Raw genomic sequence first — 17,862 nt, 5'->3', positions numbered from 1 at the left:
GGAGTTAAAAAGAAATTATCTTGGGGCTCGCGCCTGCGCGGTCTGCGCCAACCCGCGGGCTGCTCGGAGGGACGGAGGGACGCGCCCGCTGGGAATCCTCGGGACCAGCGTGTGGGGAGGTTCCCTCCCGCCCAGCCGTGAATGAGGGATTACCATCCCAAAGAGCTCATTTTTTTTTTTCTTGAGGTGTTCGGAGTTAGTCCCACACCACAGATTTTCACTGTTTATTTTTATTTAGAAGCCAACCTGTTCTCCTGATCAACTGTTAGCATAATTGCTAACCCTTAGACGCTGAATGATTTACGGTGATGAGAGTGGAGGAAAGGGTGAAAATTATGGTGAGAGCAAGGCGACCATGTACACTAATGTGATTAACAAGTATGTTAAAGTTTGCATTTTGTTTGCTTGTTGCTTGAGTCGAAGATACTGTGACAGATTGGACCCCTGAATTTTTAATCATATAAACTGAATAGGATACATGCGCTTTGGAGTCGGGTAAAATCTTCAATCCAGACCCTCCAACTTGCTGCATAACTGTGACTTTGGGTCACAGTTAAATAACTGCTCTGAACCTGTTCCTCCTTTGCTTAAAAAAAGAAAGAAAAAGAAAAGAAATTATCTGGTAATGGGGAAGATCTAACTAAGAGGGGGAAACAAGAAATCCAGCAGTGATGAAGATAAAGTTTGATAAATTTAAATTAAAATTTAGATTTTCTGCAAGGCGAAAAGAAAAAAATTAAATAAAAAAGATAAATGACAAACGGGAAACGATTTACAACTCATGACAGACACAGAGGTCATCAACAAGATAAAAAGGACAGAGTAGGTAAATAGAAAAGGAGTCAAGCAGACGGATCACAAAAGAAGCGGTAGAAATGACTTTTGAGCATGAAAAGATGCTTCCCATCATTTATAATCAAGGAAAGCAAATTGAAACAACAATGTAGCCCCATCAGTACCTATTATATTAGCAAAGATCAAAACTGATAATAGACTAGACACGTATATTAGTAGCCACAGTCAACGTCCCCTGCATCTCCCCATGCTCTGAGTACTTCCACGCATACCAGCCAACTTCCCACTGCCAGCAGTCTTCATGTCCTGTGCTGAAGGCTGGAAGTGCTGTCAGGAAATTATTGCCATCAGCACACTCCTCAACCAATGACTGATGGGACTTGTATGTACATGCTCCCAGGGTGTCTCCAGCTCCAGGCGCCCATAGAGCAGATGGCTTGCGCTTCTGCCTTCACCATGAGAAATGCATGCCCTGGGCAGCCTACCCAGCGAAGAAACATGGGGAACAGACTGATCCCCAAATGACCTGGAGCCAAGTCTGGCCAAACCTCAGCAGAAGCAGAGTCAAATGAGCAAAAAAATAAATGCTTGTTGCTCCAAGTCAGGGTTTTCAGGTGTTTATTATGCAGGATTATGGTGACATAGCTGACTGATGCAGTGTTATGACAGATAGATCTAGCCCAGGGTGATATACGTGTTATGTTTCTACTCCCTTGTTGATGACACTTGCATTACTCCAGGTCTTCCTGTTATAAACAATCAGCATCCCTAGATGTGTCTGTGCAAATGTGCTGGAACTTCCTTAGGATGTATGTCTCCATGTAAAGAGCGGAGTTCTGGGTGATGTTTACTTTCAACATCACAAGATATTGCCCAATGGCCCTCCAAAGAGATTGTTTACACTCCTACTAACATTATATGAACTCCTGGACTTCATCTGTTATTCAGCCTTTTTTATTTTTTCAATCAGATAATGTGTGTGAAATGGTATCTTGTTTTAACTTGCATTTCCCTAATAATCAATGGTGAGCCTGACTCTCTTTCATGTTTGTTGACCATTTGGGTTTCCAATTCTCTAATGTGCCTGTTCATATTGATTGCTTTTCTATTATCTTTTTTTGGGGGGTATTTTTCCTATTGATTTATAGAATTTCTTTATGTATTTTAGCTACAAGTCCCCCTAATCCTAGAGAATCTAGTGCCAGGAAGAGAGCGGGAAGAAGACGGTGTGTTTGGAGGGGATGGTGGTGAGATAAAAAACAGCCCCATCTTTTCTACTGCTCTTTGAAACCATCGTTAAAAAAATGAAAAGCTAATCACAAATTAAGAAAAAATATTTGCAACGCACATATTTGTCAAAGGACTTGTATCCTGAATATATAAAGGGCTGAACAAAATATAAGTATATAAAGAATATAAAGAATTCAACAATAAGACAAACCCAGTTTTTAAAAGTGGGCAAATAATTTGAACCCACACTTCACAACAGTTTTCTCATTTTATTATTTGTATCTCCCAGTTTTGCAATCAAGTCATCCTTGGTTCTAGAGTGCCTCTGGGTTAACACTGCAAAAGGACCAGCTGAGCCCATTTTATACGGACCCTCATGCGACAGTACAACTGTGAAATCATCTGTGGCTCCCTCCATCTCTTATTTTAACTCTCCGTGTGACTGAGTCTCGTTTCCTCATCTGTATAATGGAGAAACCAATACCTCCATCTCTGAGGCATGGAGAGAATCAAATAAGATTAAAAATCACTTTGATAAAGGGCAAAGATATATACTCTCATTGCAGGGGTCCTAGTTTTAGCTCAAGCTGGAGGACTGCACCAGCCTGGAGTTGATGGGCCCAGAGCGGGGGCGCTGGAAGGAGATGGAAAGAACTGAGATCAGCCCTGGGAAAGTGAACAGGGAGGACTGCCCAAGGCCCGGTGGTGCCCAAGCTTAGGCCCTTGGATTTGTCTGACTCTGGCGGTGGAAAGAAGCTCAAGGTAGCCTATGAAACAAGAGTTGGGTACTTTGGTGTCCAGGTGGGACCACATGAGGAGAGGCATTCTCCGCTCAGCCCAGGAAACGCGGCCTTTTTGGCCCCGGGATAATTCAGTTTGGGGAGTTGGCAGAGCACCTCAGTGGAGGCGCGCACGGACGACCCGTGGGTTGTCGGCGAGGCCTCCGCGGTATCACCGGGAATTTGCCCCAGGAGATACCCTGGGTGGGTGTCATGAAATGCTGGGTGAGCCCTCAAGGCGGGAAGAGACTCCGACACACGGATCATTAGCATTACCGTGGTCCCTTCCGTCCGCACGTGCGCACAAACCGCGGGCTGCGCTCGGGCGGTCAGACTGCTGCCGCGCAGAGCCGGGGATGGAAGGGGCCTTACGAATCCGCCAGTGGAGGAGGAAGACTAGGCCACCGTCGGCCCGGAGCGCCTGCGAGTGCTTCCTCCCAGGCCACACAGCTAAACTAGCACTATTAAACACAAACAAAGAAACAAAGCCCCCCCACAAAAAACAAAAAAAACCCCAGCGCTGTTAAACTTCTACGAACGAGTCCCGGTCAGGTGAGAAAAGCGCGCGACTTCCGGCGGAGGAGGCGGTGTAACACCACTGCTTCCGGCCGCTGCGCCTGCGCCTGCGCACTGGGAAACTGCGCCTGCGCACTGCGCCTGCGCACTCGGTGCTGGCTTCCTGCTGGAGGAACGTACCAACGGCTGGAGAGGAGTGGGCGCGGAGGACCTGCTGACTGTCGCTACCTGAGGTCGCCCAGGAACCTGGACCGGCCACCAAGCTCTGCAGGGCCCTTGGCGCCTCAAGGTAGGTCCCGCTGCGGTGCGGGGGTGGGAGCGAGCGGGGCGGCGGATGGCTTGTGCTTACTACCCGCCGTGGGGGCGCGGTCGGCCGCCGTGGGAGCTGCGCCGGCTTCACAGCTTCGCTAGGCCCACTAGCCAGCCAGACCTTTGGCCCTAGGTAAGCCGGGGAGGGGGCGTTGTGGTCACAGACGTAGACTTGGGGGCGAGGCGGCTTTCCCTGACCTGCCCTGCCCGTCGGGCGGCCCAGGTGTCCCCCTTCCAGCTTCCCTCCCTTTCCCAGTGCCCCGCACCTGAAACACCCGGTGAGGCCAGAACTGGACAGCGGCTCGTATCCATCACTCACTGTGTGCCAAAAAGTGTTTTTAAACACTGCTGCTGTATGCGTACATTAACTCCGTTAATCTTTCACAAGCCAGCGAGGTGGATGCTTTTATCCTTGTCGTATAGGCTCGGAAACCGAGGCACGTAGCAGACGAACACAGCTGGTGGGTAGCAGCCAGAATTTAAACCCCCATAGCGCGGCTCTGGACTTCATGCTCTCAATCCATTGTGGAGAGCAGCCTCGCAGAAAAGAGCAAAGGGTTCTGCTGGTTTAAAACATCTCATTTTATGTCACTTTTGCATATTGTGAAATCTAATGAAGCTTGGTTATTTAAAATCTCTCCCTTAGGGTTTAAAAGTAGCCAAATTTGCATGTGCGACAAAACCCCAAAATGTGTAGTGGTTTGCACTACTCTTTTTCTTCCACACGTTCCTCTGGTCCCATGCTTTTCTTCATCTTCCATCTCCTCATAGGTGAGCGGGTGGGGGAATGAGAAGCCGAGGACTTGTAGGCTCACCAAGTGCTTTGAAGTCTCCTGGGGTCTGGTGGATAGACAGGAACCACCTCCTCCTTCCCCTCCCCCCCCCCCCAGTGCAGGGGCTGAGAGAAGAGGGGGCTGGTAGGACTGGGCAGAGTGAAAACTCGGAGAAAGGTCTGGCATAGGTATCGAATGCCCAGGGTGGACTGAGCTCTGCATGAGGCCCTGGGGTGAGGCAGGCCCAGGAGAAACAGAAAAGTGACCACTGTGCTTCTGGGCATGCGTGTGGGAAAAGGCCTGGTGAGCGCAGTGAGGAGGAAATCTCTGATCCATGGAGCCAGCACACGTGTAAGTGCTGAGGCACTTCCTGTCTCAGGCTCAGCCAGCATGTTGCTAACCCCTCGGGAATCTACAGGCTCTTGGGCATAACTGCCTTGGGCCCTCCCCGTGCCCACACTCAAGGACCTGCCTGCCACCATAGCCGTCCTTCTTTGCTGTGTCAGGAAAAATAAAAAAACTTCTTTCTCATCTGCAAGGATAAACCCACCCACCTGTGCCTTGAGTCCCTCTCCCTCAGGAACTCCTGCCATCAGTCCTCCCTTTCTTCCCACTGTACCTTTTCTCTCTTTTGAGACAGAGCCAAGCCTTTTCCCTCCCACCCCAAAGCGTGACCCTTTGACGTTGCAAGTGCCTGCGTCCCCTGCTTCTCATTGCATAGCCCCGGGGCTCCACTTGCTTCATCTGCTGAAGGGACCCTGTCTGTCCTTTCTGGAAAGTCTTCCCTTGGCTTCCCTAACATTACTTAGGTTTTTCTGTGTCTCTGTCCTCTGCCTGTCAGGCATCTTTGGAGTCTGCTCATCCTCTACCCTGCCCACAGTGTCAGTGTTGCCTGGGCAACCACCCTCCACTCTCTTCTCCCACCGGTGTTTCCCCTCAGTTTCTACGGAGACTTTTACACGGATCTGTATCTTTAGCGCAGACTTCTGTCCCCTGACCCTGTATCTGTCACATCTACTCCTGAAGATTTGTTCCAGAAGAACCTCAGAATCACTATATCTGTAACTGAACTGTATTTAGCAGGGACTGGGGTGTCCCTCTGTATCCCCTCCTCCTCCACACCACAGCCCAAGTATTATCTGCATGGCTCTCCAGACTGTCCCTTCCCCTCCAGTCCCACCTCTGTTACCTGCTCCTGCCCTCCTCCCCACCTGCTTCCCAGGGCTGCACCTGCTGCCTGCCTCATGTGGTCCCACCTGATGCAGCCCTGGAGTCTCCACCTTGTTGCTGTATCAGGTGCGTGTATCAGCTCTTATGAGAAGTGTCAGAAACAACTTCTTACTAATAATCAAAGTCCTGGAGTCTATGGGTGATTTTCTTTTTAAATTTTACATTTTAGATTCGTGTCGACTCCAGGCTGGCTCTCCACAGCATCCGCCCCGCTGCCATCCTGATGTGCTTCAGTGAAGAGCAAGGGGTGCCGGTCATTGCCCAAGACCCCAGACCTGCCCCAGGGACTGTCGGGATGAGGTTCCTCAAGCAGTAGCCTGGGGTAAGCGACCCTGCCAAGGCAGAATCGAAACTCCCGTGTCACAGACTCGATTTGCCTCTCGGTCAGCCCGTGGCCTGGCTCCACAGCACTTACCCTGCTTGCCTTGCCCTGGTGCCAGTAGCCGTTTCCAAGTTGTCTTCTCGTCCTGCGCCCCACGTGCCAGCCGGGCAGTGACTATCCTGTTTGTATGTTTAGGGCACGGTGCTGGCTCATGGTAGATATTTGACGAAGTATTGTTAAATGGTCGAGTGGCTCAAGGGTATCTGCAGAGTACAGGTGGGCTGGTGGGACAAGGCTGGTCGGGGAACAGAACAGGGTTGGTGCCCTGGGTTCAGTTAGTGCGTCCTCAGGCGAAGGCTTTGGGGTGTAGCCCAGGCTGCAGCCTAACTCACAGGTATTTTCTTTTTCTCTGCCCTCATCAGTGAGAGCAGGTGGGACATAGGCCTGGTTTCAGTACCGTGTTCTGTGTTCTCGGGAGCAGTGAAGCCTGTGGACTGCTCTGGTCCTCCGCTCTGCCACCGAGCATCACGTTGCTGCTCTGGGTTTCTGTTTCTTCAGTCAAGATAAGAGCGAAGGTTAGTCTTCTCTGGCTCTGACATCTAGAGCCCTTCCCCTGGACCACGACGGTGTCTTGTACTTCATTTACCCCTTGATCCAGCCCCTCCACCGCGTCACCTCCCGTGAGCTTCAGACCCCTGGTTTGGTGGTGGCTGACTGGGTCGTCGAGTGATGGGCTTGGGTGGTTGCCTCTCGGTTCTTCCGAGGCCCCTGTGGCTGGAAGGGGCTCCTCGGTGTCGCGTTGTCCACCCTGGTTCACAGCTGAGTCTCGCTTGAGCTGCCCAGCGGGCTCGTCCCCAGTAAAGGCCTTCCTGCCATCCCTGGTGATCCTTCTGAATGTTTACCATCACTCAGTGTCAGAATGTTCTGGTTTAAACCTCCTCATTTAAGCTGCATCTCGCTCTGGTCTGAAGAGATGCACGCTGCTCACTCTCAGCTGTTTGGGGCAGGATCTGCGCCATCTTACTCTGAATCTTCTCTTTCCCAAGGAGACACAGCCTAGCTCACTGGGCTTTTCCTTCCTTCTCATTTGCTTTTCTTCTTTCCGCATGTTTCTCCTCTGACTTCTTCATGTGTCTTTTCTTTGAGAGCCCTGGATTTGACCTCATCTGCAGGAGAATGAACGGGGTGGGGAAGGGAGTCGAGGACTGTGCTGAGGTGTGCGGTCTGAGCATCTGGGTGAACAGGAGTCCTGTGTACTGAGCTCGAGTTGACTGTAGGCCGAGCAGGTGAGGGGAAGCCTGCGAGGGAGTCGTGAGCCGAGAGGGGCTGGCGGTGCTCAGCCGGTGAAGGTGGCCCTGGTCAGGGAGAGGGTGTGGGAGGAGAGACGAGGCCTGGAGACGAGGAAGCCCAGGAAACATCATTAAGGGGCAGGCAGAGGAAGAGGGACTAGAACAGAGACTGAAAAGGAGTCGCCGGTGACAGGAAAGCTGAGGAGATGGGCTGTCCCGTAGCTGCAGGTAGCAGCATTCCAGGTGGGGGGCGTGGGCAGGTGCTGTAGTGCAGAGAAGCGCGCTGAGGCGGGGCACCGGGGGTCCCTGGGGCCTCAGCGGGAGCACTTCAGGGAGCAGCAGGGGCCGCAGCCAGAGAGGAGTGGGCTTCGAGGGGAGGGGGCGCTGGGGGCCTGCGTCACTGGCATCAGGAGCTGCCCCGTACCACGTGCTCTGACAGAGGCTCGGGAAGCCTCGGGCCGCGTCGCTCCCCGCTACCGAGCGACGTTGCCTGTTTGTGAGGCCCTGCAGGTGCCAGGCACGGCCCGGGTGCCCAGGACGCAGAGACTGGCCTCCGCACCCCCGTGGCCTGTGCTGACAGCGCCAGCATCCGCAGCTCTTCCCGGGAAGCCTGCCTGACGTCTTGGTGAGGTCCCTCCCGCCGCGGTCCCCCAGCCCTGCAGCGCCACTGCAGCGCCCCTGCACGCCCTGCACCTCGGCTCTTGTCTTCCCTGCCGTGTGTGGGGGGACATTTTATTCTCATCTGCCCCCCGCCAGCCTGGGGGCCACGTGCACACAGGGGCCTGGCCTACCTTCTACTGTATCCATCGCACAGGAAGACTGCCAGTGCCTACTAGACTCTGGGTAAACATTGAAGGAAAAAAGAGATGTGAGTTAACGTGGCAAAGAAGATGGACACAGAAACCACTCCTGTGCAGAGGGCTGGGGGCTCCGGTCGAGGGCTGCTCCGTTGGGTCTGGAGGAGTGAATGTCAGGCTTCACCCAGGAGGTGGCGTCTGGAGAGTTTTGTCCTGGGATTGATTTCATATGGTTACTACGCCTTACATCCTCTGCTCTCTTCTCTCCCCTCCGGCCTCACTGTCCCGTCAGTGGGCCCCGAAGTGAGTAGGCAGCTGGCTGAGAGCCATTCTCTTCATCTTGCCTTAGATCTTGTCTTGTCTTCTGTCACCTTGCCAGAGGACAGCCTGGGCCTGTCTTCTCATTGCCCCAAGCTCCCAGGCGCGTCAGAAGTCGGAAAAGTTAAAAAGCCCCACAAGAAACACACACTCTCAGGATCCACGGGGCAAGAGCCCCCTGTGTGTGCTGACTCCTCCGTGATCAGAGCCAAGACCCCACCTGCCACGCTGGCTTCTCCTGGCTCCAAGTTCAACACCGGAGCTCTCAACACCCCTTCTGAACTTGGCCGGGGCGCCAGGGAGCACCTGCCAGAGGCTGAGGTCAGACTTGCGTTTGTACGCGAAGGGGAGGAGGCTGCAGTGGCCCCGGGAGAATCAGAAGCCCCGGCTCCCAAAGGAGGAGTGGGAGGGACCTATCCCTGCAGGGGAAGAGACCAGCCCGCGCCTCAGCAGCAGCCTGCGGGTCCCAGCACCTGACCAGGCTTTCCTGGAGGAGCAGGAGGAAGGCCTCCTGGGGCTGCGTGTCCGCAGTGAGAAGAGAGCAGCCAGCCCTGGAGAGGCCTGGTCTTGGCCTGGCTGCCCCCTGTGCAAATTGCCACCCCAGTGCTGGGCAGGATAAGCCAGAGGGAGACTCCGGACACTGTGGCCTCCAGTCCGTGCTGGGGCAGGAGCCCCCGGTGCAGCCTGAGAAGAACGTGTCCAAGTGGAAGGCGAGAGGAGGGGGAGCTGGCAGCAAGGAAGTCGAGGGACCCAGAGCTCAGCTGCAGTCCGGTCGCCTCTGACTTGCTGCTGCTCCAGGCAGCCAGCCCGGACAGGCTGGAGGCAGGCCAGCCTGGCGAGGATGAAGTGGCGAGGCCAGCCGACATCCTCATAGCTGATCTGGCCGGAGAGGCGCGTCACCTCAAGACACGGAAGAAGAGGCGCTTGCTTCCTGGGGAGGACTGCGCAGGCCAAGACCAAGGGCTGGGCTCCCGGGCACTCCCTGGGCCCCCTGGACACCCTGGGTCAGAGACCGTGCCTGACGTGAGACGCTTCTTTACCATCAACTGCAGGAATGTCTGCCGTGTCACGTGCACTCTGTGCCGCCGAGCATCAGACAGGGCAGAGTTAAGGGGCGGTCCCAGCCTTCAGCTCTGGTCTGCCACCTGGCAACTAAGCGCGGGCGGGAGGTGGGGAGGAAGCCAGCTGCAGCCGGCCCTGGGGGGGAGCGGGGAGGGGTGCCTGAAAAGAAGCAGAAGGACCTGCCCACGGGGGCCACCAGCCGTGCCCCGAGGAGCTGCATTCACCATGCTGCCACCAGGTGCCTCACCTCTGGAAGATGGTGACGGACAGGCGGGCCCGAGCAGCTGGTACAGGCTCGGCCTCCCCCGCCTACTGCCACCCACGGCAGCTGGAGAGGACTGAGGTGGCGTATGTGCCCCCAGCCAGCTCCGAGCACGGGCCTGGAGCCAGAGTGCTGCCGAGTTGCCCTGCAGCCCAGCGCTGCCCCTCTCCTTTGTCTTGGCCCCGCTCTTCAGGAGGTTTAGGGCCCAGGTGGACCGTTGCTACCGCCTGCCGTCTCCAACCGCCTTCTCCCGTGAAGCCCTGCCCCTGCTGCACGGGGCGATGGGCGAGCAGGTGCGTCGGGATGCAGTGGACCGAGGGCAGCCGCGTCCACCTCACTGTTTCCGTGGCAGCCCGGGTCGCGGATGTGGACTACGCGGCTATCACCGCCCACTGTGGGGTGACGCAGCCGGGTGGCCGGCAGGTGGCGTCAGGCAGCCCGAGGAGGCAGGCCACGCCTGGGTCCGACACCTGCCCCTGGACAAGGCTGCGGAGACGGACCGCGGGAGCTGCAGGGGCCGCTCAGCCTCTGTGGCTTGGCCACAGCTCTGTGCCTGAGCTTCCTGGTGTCGGGCGGCTGCCCGAGTCTGGAGCAGGCTGTGAGGACGGGGGGCTACACCCACGCCCCTCGCTTCACCCACTGCCTCGACTCCCTGGTGGGAAACTTCTGTGTCACCAGCATAGTGTCCAGATCATGCTGGGCATGGCTAGGGCCATCTGCAGCCACTTCCAAGGCTCTGCGGAAGCCCGGCAGCTCCTCCCAGCTGCAGCGGCAGTGCGGCCTCCCAGCCCACCAGCCCTTCTTGGGGCTCTCGCATCCCTGGGTGTCCGCCTACCACTTGCTGGAGTGGCTGGAGAAGCGGCAGCTGGGGAAGGCAGGGGCGGCGCTGTCGGCCGTGTTGCGGAGCCTGACGGACAGTCTGGTCAAGCTCCCGCAGCCCTTCTGGATGGAGGTCCGGGAGGCGAGCGCCGCGCAGGCCGCCTTAAGCCTGGTGCTGCCCCAGCTGTGCTACCTGCACATCTTCCTGGCGCAGGTTCGGGGGCGCTTTGAGGAGCGGAGCACCGGGGAGATGGGCGCGGCCGTGCGGCTGGCCGAGGGCCTGGCCCTGCAGCTCTCCACAGACCACCAGCTCCCTGAGCTCTTCCACCGTGAGGAGTTCGTGCTGGCGACCCTGCTGGACCCCGCTTCAAGGGCAGGATAGAGGCTGCCCTCCCTGAGGGGGCCGACATCAACCATTGGAAGCAAGTTCTCGTGTACGAGGTGAAGGAGCTCGTGGTGTCTGAGTACTCCTGCCGCCCTCCCCTTCCCTGCAGGGCCCCACTGCTGTGCGTGTGGACGCCCCTGAGCCGCGCAGGAGCCAGGAGCCCTGGGGCCGAAGGGAAGGGCCGGGAAGCGCCCGAGCAGAGAAGCGGGACCTCTGGGTCCTTGCTGCTGGGCCAGAGGGAGAGGAGCCTCCTGGAGCAGGTGGAGAGCGGGGGGCTGCTGGTCTCAGAGAGGGGCGGCGCTTCCCTCTCCACGGAGAGCCACCTGGTCAGCATCATCCGCAAGAAGTACCTGCGTGAGAACGAGACAGTGGGTGCCCAGGAGGACCCCCTGCTTACTGGCAGAAGCGGCGGGACGTCCGGCCAGACCTGGCGAGACTGGCCACCATCTATCCTGCGCCCTGACGGGCGCCTTCTCTGCAAGTGTCTTTGCATCCCTGGGCGGCCCCGCCATCGTGGAGCATGACTCCCCTCTCCCAGGGGAGATGGCTGAGCGTCTTCTCTTCTTGAAGACCAACCTGGAGCATCTCCCAAGCTACACCCACGCCCTTTATCTTCCCCAGCAGGGACCTGGCCGAGGCGCGCAGGCCGGTGAGTCTGACCGCAGGGTCCGATGCCCTGAGAAGCTACCTGTGGGAAGTCTGCGTAGATGACGGGAGGGGGCACAGTGTCGCGTCCTAGGACATTAGACGGGGACAGCCAGGCTCCAAAACTTGTTTGGAAGGAATGAGGACAGTTTCTCAGTTCTTGACAGATCGTCATTTTCGTTTTCGCGGAGGTGTCATCTTCCATCTGCCCACTGCTGGAGTCACTGCCGGCAGTACGGGGGCGGGAGGGCGGGCTCTGGTCATCGGTGACTCTGAGTTGTACCACGCAGCGTATGGACCGCGGTGCTCCTTGAAAGTGTCGCTGGGCGAGGGGCCCTACACGCGGCTTGTCCGTGTGTGTCGGGGCGGCAGGCCCTCGAGGTCTGTGTTCTCAGCAGCCAGGCGCTGTGCGGGATATCCTCAGCCACGTAGGGCCTGGGGAAGCCGTGGACACTCTTCCTGGAAAGGAAAGAAACCCTAATATGATGGAGGGCGGTGCCCACACGCACACCGGTCTTCTTAGGGTCTGTGCTTGCCCGTGGATCCTGGGGTTCCTAAGAGCCCTGGTGGAGGGCACCGCCCAGCTCCCGCGAGCGTGTGATCGAGGAGAGCTGGGACGCCCAGTCATCACGTGGCCGTTGTCGCCTGTAGTTTGTTTCCAGACTACTGGAAGCCTTGGGGTTTCTTCTTTCTACAGTGAAAGCAGTCTGAGGAAGCAAGAAAGGGCATGTATCCCAGTGACTGACCAGCCTGAGTTCCTTTAGGGTCGAGTGCAGGACCTGAGGGCATGGGGCCCAGGCTCTGGTGGGATCAATGGGAAAAGAAGGAAGGGTGAGGCCGGAGTGTTTGGGGCGGGGCTCGTCACACCCAGAAGACACAAGTCCAGCTCCGCTGGGCCGCTGGCAGAGGGACTTTGAGAGGGAAGGGGGCGTGCAGAGGCACCAAGGCCTAACTTGCACTTTGGCCCTGGCTGTGCGGTTGAGCCCGGGAGCCTGTCCCTTCGCTTCCCCTGTGTCACTGTGACTAATTCACTGTAGGACGTTCGGAAGTTACTGAGAATGTGAGGAAGCAGGAAAAATTCACCGTAATCCTTTCACCCAGCCTCTATGAAAACTTTGACGTATTTCCTTTTTTACCTTGAGGTCACATCCTCTGTGCTAGTTAGTATGCTGTATTTTCAGTTTAACAGTGTAACATGGCATTTTCTTGAATAAGGCTTTATACAGATCGTGTTCAGTGGTCAGAGCACCACGATAGGAAGTGAAGTCTCACCTCCACACCGCTCAGGTCGTGTCTTCTTCCCCAGCTGCTGCAGGGCATGTCTGCACAGGCTCCCTGTGAGGAGAGGCCAGCGCGCCTGGGGGAGAGGCTGGGACTAGGGCTGCGCTCCCTTAACGTCTGGACTCTGCATCCAGTGCATTTGGGTGGTGAGATCAGGGCCTGGCCCTGGACCTCTCCCTGTCTCCCTGCCTCCCTTCCTTAAATTGCACGTGGGTCTCAGACTTCAACGAGAATCACCTGAGAGCATCTTAAAGCTGAGGCGTCCTGTCCCTCCCTCGCAGGTTCGGGTGTAGTAGGTCAGGTGGGGGCAGGGATGTCATGCGCCCTAACTAAAGCAGTCCAGGGGGTCGTGTATTGGTCAGTGCTGCCACCCCTCGAGCTCCTCCTGGGAGAGGCACTGTCCCCTTGCTCTCTGGCCTCCCCTCAGCGGCTCTCCTTGTTCTCGGAGAGGGGAGGCCTGAACCGGCGAGGCACCAGGGTTGGGGGGTGTGAGGAAGACGAGGGCAGTGAAAGGGAGGAGATGAGAAGCTTGACGGTCCCGAGCTTGGGGGCTTGGGCTCTGGAGAGGTGGTTCTCAACCGGGGGCAGTTTTGTCCCCCAGGGGCCATTGGGCAACGCCTAGAGATGTTTTGGTTGTCACAGCTTGTGGGGGGATTGCCACTGTCCTCTCGCGGGTGGAAGACAGGGACGCACAGAGGAGCCTCCGCGGCAGAGACTTACCCCGGCACCAGGTGGCAGCAGTGCCGGGTCCGAGAACCCTGTGCCAGGTTGTGGTCGGGAGGGAATGGGGCGGAGGAAGGGGCCCCAGTTCACCGAAGCGGCCCGGTGACTGTCCACCTGAGGCTGCTCCGAGCTGAACCATTTCTTCCCTAGACTTGGCTCTGCCCTGCCCTGGCGACTCACGGCATCCTCTTCTGGCCCATTCCCTACATAGGTAAACTGAGACTCAGAACTGCTGGCTCTGAACAAGGGAAGATGGGCCTCCCCCCGGAGATCCGGAGTTACCTGTTTCAGTCATAGCCTTGTCTGTGTGACCGAGTCCTTTTCACAGACACACGTTGGGCCAGTGCCTCTGTTCGCTCATTTCCATAAGAGGACCAGGGTGATTCTGGTTTTCTGGAGGAACGTTGACGCTGTTGCATGTGGACGAGCCGTTCTCGCATTGCGCGGAGCCTGCTGTCCGCTGCTGGCCTCTGCGTTGGCTGGGTTTGCACAGGCATGTGGGCCCCGGCCTGGTTGAAGTGTGCAGATTTGAGGTAAAGTGGGGCACAGGAGCGGAGCAGAGGTCATGGACACGCTGGAGAATCAGGGTTTGACTGCGGTGCTGTTCATCTAACTGCAGACAAGGGCATGGGACCCAGGGCCGAGGGCACAGAGCCAAGTGCTGGCGGGGCACGTGTCTCCTGCCAGATGGGACCTTGGGGGCACAGGAGGCCTGATGTCCAGTCCCAGTGCCATCTTTCCGCACCCCTGTCCTCTTCCGCAGAACGTGGGCGCGCGCACACCGTTCTCTGCCCGCCCCCTTGTTCTTTCTCTCCCTTTGCGCACCACCTCCATCCCCATCGCTGGCGGGGTTCCTCAGGGTACCGCTTCCCCCACAGCCCGTCGCCCCGGCGGCGGCGGGGCATTTGGACACGGGGCTGGTGGCTCTTGCCTGGAGGCCTGGCGTGTTGTCCTCCCCACCCCCGGCTGCTCAGCGGTCCCCTCCGTTCAGCCTCGAGCATGTGAGTGTTGGTCCGACTTCAGCCCCTGGCTGTACCCCAGGGCTCCCTGACCGCTTTCACCCCCAACGTAGTGGCTGGGAGGATGTGCGCGCCCCTGGAGAGAGGCCTGCAGATACTGGAAGAGGTGGTGTCCCCCCGAGGCTGGCCCGTTGCGCCTCGCTCTCACAGACGGTGCCTGGACCCCGTCATCCTGGACTCGCCGCTGCCTCCTGAGGCCAATGCCACAGGACACCCCAAGTGCAAGACGGGAGCCCGGCCTCCAGTCACATGGCCAGGTTCCGGGCACACGTTCTCCTCCCTCCTCGCCCTCAGGCGGGTTCCTCGTCTCTGGCTATCTGACTAGTGCTTTTATGGTCCATCTCTGGTGCCCGGTGCCCTGTGGGCCAGAGCAGGTTTAACCAACGTGGAGGTGACTGCATCGCTCGCTGCTTACAAACCCAGCAGGTGCTTCCCCAGAGTGACCAGGTTTCTTAGCGGGTACCTCCATGCCTTTTGGACAGAAACATTGGTAGAAGTGAAGGAGGAGCTGGGCTGCTGAAGACGAGGGGGCTGGGGAAAGACGTAGGGCTCCTTCTCAGAGACGGTGGGGGTCAGACGTGTTAGCAGCCTCACCAGCGTCCTGGGGCGTGCGGGAGGAGCTCTGGGCCTGATTTCCTTGGAGGGGTTCTGAGGAGCGGCGTTGCTATGGAAACGCAGCCTCGGGGCCTGGCGGGGGCTCTGGAGCCCCAGGTTTTGCAAACAGCAGGAGTGAATGGCTCCTTGTTTCTCTGCAGGCCTCAGCCAGCCCGGCCTGCGCCCGGCCAGAGTCTGTGGGGTTGGGGAGCTGCCACTTGGAGCCGAGGTCTGCTTGTTTTCCTCTCCTAGACCCTGAGCCTTCTGCGCTTGCTCGCATCGCCGGCGTCCCTCCCCCTGGCCTCCTGCCTCGCGCTCTTGTCTTGCACTGACACCTGGGTTTCTGCCACCCCACGGCCACTGGCGACTAGAAAGTACCCTCCCTCCCCTTTTCTGGATCCAACATAGGTGCCACCCTGCCCCTCCCTCCAGGACGGCTTCCTTGACTGCCCGGCCTCCCCTCCCCAACCCCCCTTTGCCCGTGTTTGCAGCTGGAACCATGCTATCTGGCTGGCAGCGATGGGCACTGTTCTGTTGGTGCCACAGTGAAGAGCTGGTATTGACAGGCAGGTTCGGGGAGCAAAGGTGAGGGGCCTGGCAGTGCTGCCACTTACTCCCTGTGCCTCCGCTGTCCCTCCCCTCCCTCGACCTCAGTTTCCTCATCAAGGACTGAAGGCTGAGCCCTCAGGCCCCACAGCTGCCACCAGAGGTCACAAGTTGGCCCATGGAACGTGGAAACCACTTTGAATTCATTGCTGATTTTTTAAAAAATTGTCAAGAAGGCCCAGGTGCTCTCATTTGTGTTTGCCAATGCATGGGTCTCCCAGGAAGGAAACGAGATTGGCGATGATGGTGACCTGTTATCTCTTCAAAAATAAGTGTAAATGGTTAAAAGGAAACACCTCAGAGTTAATACAGGTAATCGTGAGCAGTTACGAGAAAGGAAAGTAATGAGATTGTGTCGCCGGAGCAGATTTGGGAGACGGGAAGAATTGGTAAAGGCGGGCCTGAATCCCATCCAGCATGGCCATAACCGCCAGGGCCGAGTCAGGACCCCCTTAGGCAAGGGCCTGTGCCTGGCCCACCTCCCTCGGAGGGGCTCTTGACCCTTCTGTGCCCTGGACTCTTGTCCTCAGGTCCCGCCGGGCCGTCTAGGTCTCTGGCCCTGGCGGTGGAGGCTGGGCGGTCACTGAGGTTCTCAGAGGCCCGCTTACTCTTTGACTGTTTCTCCTCAGGGACCTGCTGGCCCTTGAGCGGGGGTGTCGGAGACAGGCGTCCAGCCCAGGCTGAGTGGACGGGGCATCCTTTGGGGTGAGCAGCCCGCTGACCGCCAGTGGCACCTGCGTCACTGTGACGGAGCTGCCGGGGCCCCAGCCACCTGGACCCACTTCGTCTCATGGAGCCTCGGGGTGAGAAGTCGGGAGAGGCTGACGGGGTGCGCGTCACCCCTCAGCTGCTCAAGGCGCGCTCGGGTGAGTTCACCCTGGAGTCCATCCTGCTGCTGAAGCTGCAGGGCCTGGGGCTGGTGGACCTGGGCTGCCTGGGGGAGTGCTTGGGCCTCGAGTGGCTGGACCTTTCGGGCAACGCGCTCACCCAGCTGGGCCCGCTGGCCTCCCTGCGCCAGCTGGCCGTGCTCAACGTGGCCAACAACCGGCTGACGGGGCTGGAGCCCCTGGCCGCCTGCGAGAACCTGCAGAGTCTCAACGCCGCAGGCAACCTACTGGCCGGCCCCGGGCAGCTGCAGTGTCTGGCGGCGCTGCCGGGCCTCGAGCGCCTGCGGCTCCGCGACCCCTCGGCCCGGCTCAGCAACCCGCTGTGCGCCAGCCCCTCCTACTGGGCCTCGGTCCGAGAGCTGCTGCCCGGCCTGAAGGTCATCGACGGCGAGCGCGTGAGCGGGCGCGGCAGTGACTTCTACCAGCTGTGCCGGGACCTGGACAGTTCCTTGCGCCCCAGCTCCAGCTCCGGCCCGCGAGCCGTGGAGGCCCAGCCCTGGGTGGAGCCCGGCTACTGGGAGTCCTGGCCCACGCGCAGCAGCTCCATCCTGGAGGAGGCCTGCCGCCAGTTCCAGGACACGCTGCAAGAGTGCCACGACCTGGACCGCCAGGCCAGGGACAGCCTGGCCCAGGCCGAGCAGGCGCTCAGCCCCGCCCGCGCCACTTCCTTTGTCTTTTGAATGCACCCTGTGGCCGTGGCCCTTGGGGTTGGCACGCTGTGGCCTCCCTGCTTTTCTTCATGGTTTCATCATGCTGGCCACTGGCCCTGCACACGGGCGTCTTATGGGCCCCCTTGCCTAAGAGCAGCCCCCCTCCCTCTCACACCTCCATCCATCAGGGACACAGCTCCCTTGGACCCTCCTCAGGCAGCTGGCACCGTGTGAGGCTGTTCTGCACCTACGCTTGCTCCTGGGAGGAGGCCCGGCCTCCTCGTGTCCGTAGCTGCTGCCACTCCCGGCTGCCTGAGCCTGAGGCTTAGGGGAATAAAGTTGCTTGGTCCTAAGGCTAAAGGTGAGAGGCAAGGATGGCGAGCCTCCTGCCCGGCCCGTCCTGGGAGAGGACGCGGCGGAGCTCGGAGCGTGGAAGCCGTATCTTCCAGGTTGGCCTGTCCAAGTGACCCTGTGCTGTGCCCCCCTGGGGTCTCCCTGAAGCTTCCACTGCCATGCCCACCCGTGCCAATCCCCATTAAATACTCGTGTTTTAATTTGCATCTCTGCCTGT

The 17,862-nt window shown here is 58.3% G+C and overlaps 4 protein-coding genes across 6 annotated transcripts in view; all 4 read left to right on the top strand.

Annotated features, from left to right (window-relative positions):
- The first annotated feature begins 5,814 nt into the window (after nucleotides 1-5,814).
- On the top strand, nucleotides 5,815-17,851 carry LRRC61 (leucine rich repeat containing 61). Of its 2 annotated transcripts, XM_060305178.1 has the most exons (3): nucleotides 5,818-5,954; nucleotides 6,377-6,529; nucleotides 16,384-17,851. In XM_060305178.1, exon 3 carries the CDS (start codon nucleotides 16,545-16,547, stop codon nucleotides 17,319-17,321), a length of 777 nt encoding a protein of 258 aa, XP_060161161.1. In that variant the 5' UTR covers nucleotides 5,818-5,954; nucleotides 6,377-6,529; nucleotides 16,384-16,544; the 3' UTR covers nucleotides 17,322-17,851. The 2 variants fall into 2 exon arrangements, with proteins under 2 accessions (XP_030710037.1, XP_060161161.1); XM_030854177.2 differs by lacking the exon at nucleotides 6,377-6,529 and having other exon boundaries at nucleotides 5,815-5,954.
- Nucleotides 5,818-17,862, top strand: part of ZNF775 (zinc finger protein 775) — a 59,624-nt gene continuing 47,579 nt past the window's right edge. Inside the window, exon 1 of the mRNA XM_060305174.1 lies at nucleotides 5,818-5,954. The gene's annotated coding sequence lies outside the window, so the exon portion shown is untranslated. The remainder of the gene's footprint in view (nucleotides 5,955-17,862) is intronic.
- REPIN1 (replication initiator 1) overlaps nucleotides 5,829-17,862 on the top strand; it is a 36,392-nt gene continuing 24,358 nt past the window's right edge. For both annotated transcript variants that reach the window (XM_070046290.1, XM_060305165.1), the window contains exon 1: nucleotides 5,829-5,954. The gene's annotated coding sequence lies outside the window, so the exon portion shown is untranslated. The remainder of the gene's footprint in view (nucleotides 5,955-17,862) is intronic.
- ZBED10 (Putative protein ZBED10P) lies at nucleotides 6,536-16,390 on the top strand. The gene is given in 3 exon segments (XM_060305177.1): nucleotides 6,536-10,863; nucleotides 10,866-11,535; nucleotides 12,838-16,390. Coding segments are annotated over 2 exon segments (780 nt in total). The 5' UTR covers nucleotides 6,536-10,628; the 3' UTR covers nucleotides 11,411-11,535; nucleotides 12,838-16,390.

The sequence above is a fragment of the Globicephala melas genome, chromosome 9, assembly GCF_963455315.2.
Source record: "Globicephala melas chromosome 9, mGloMel1.2, whole genome shotgun sequence".
Classification (NCBI taxonomy): Eukaryota; Metazoa; Chordata; class Mammalia; order Artiodactyla; family Delphinidae; genus Globicephala; species Globicephala melas.
Note: the sequence above shows the minus strand (reverse complement) of the source record. Positions and strands in the feature narration are given on the sequence as shown.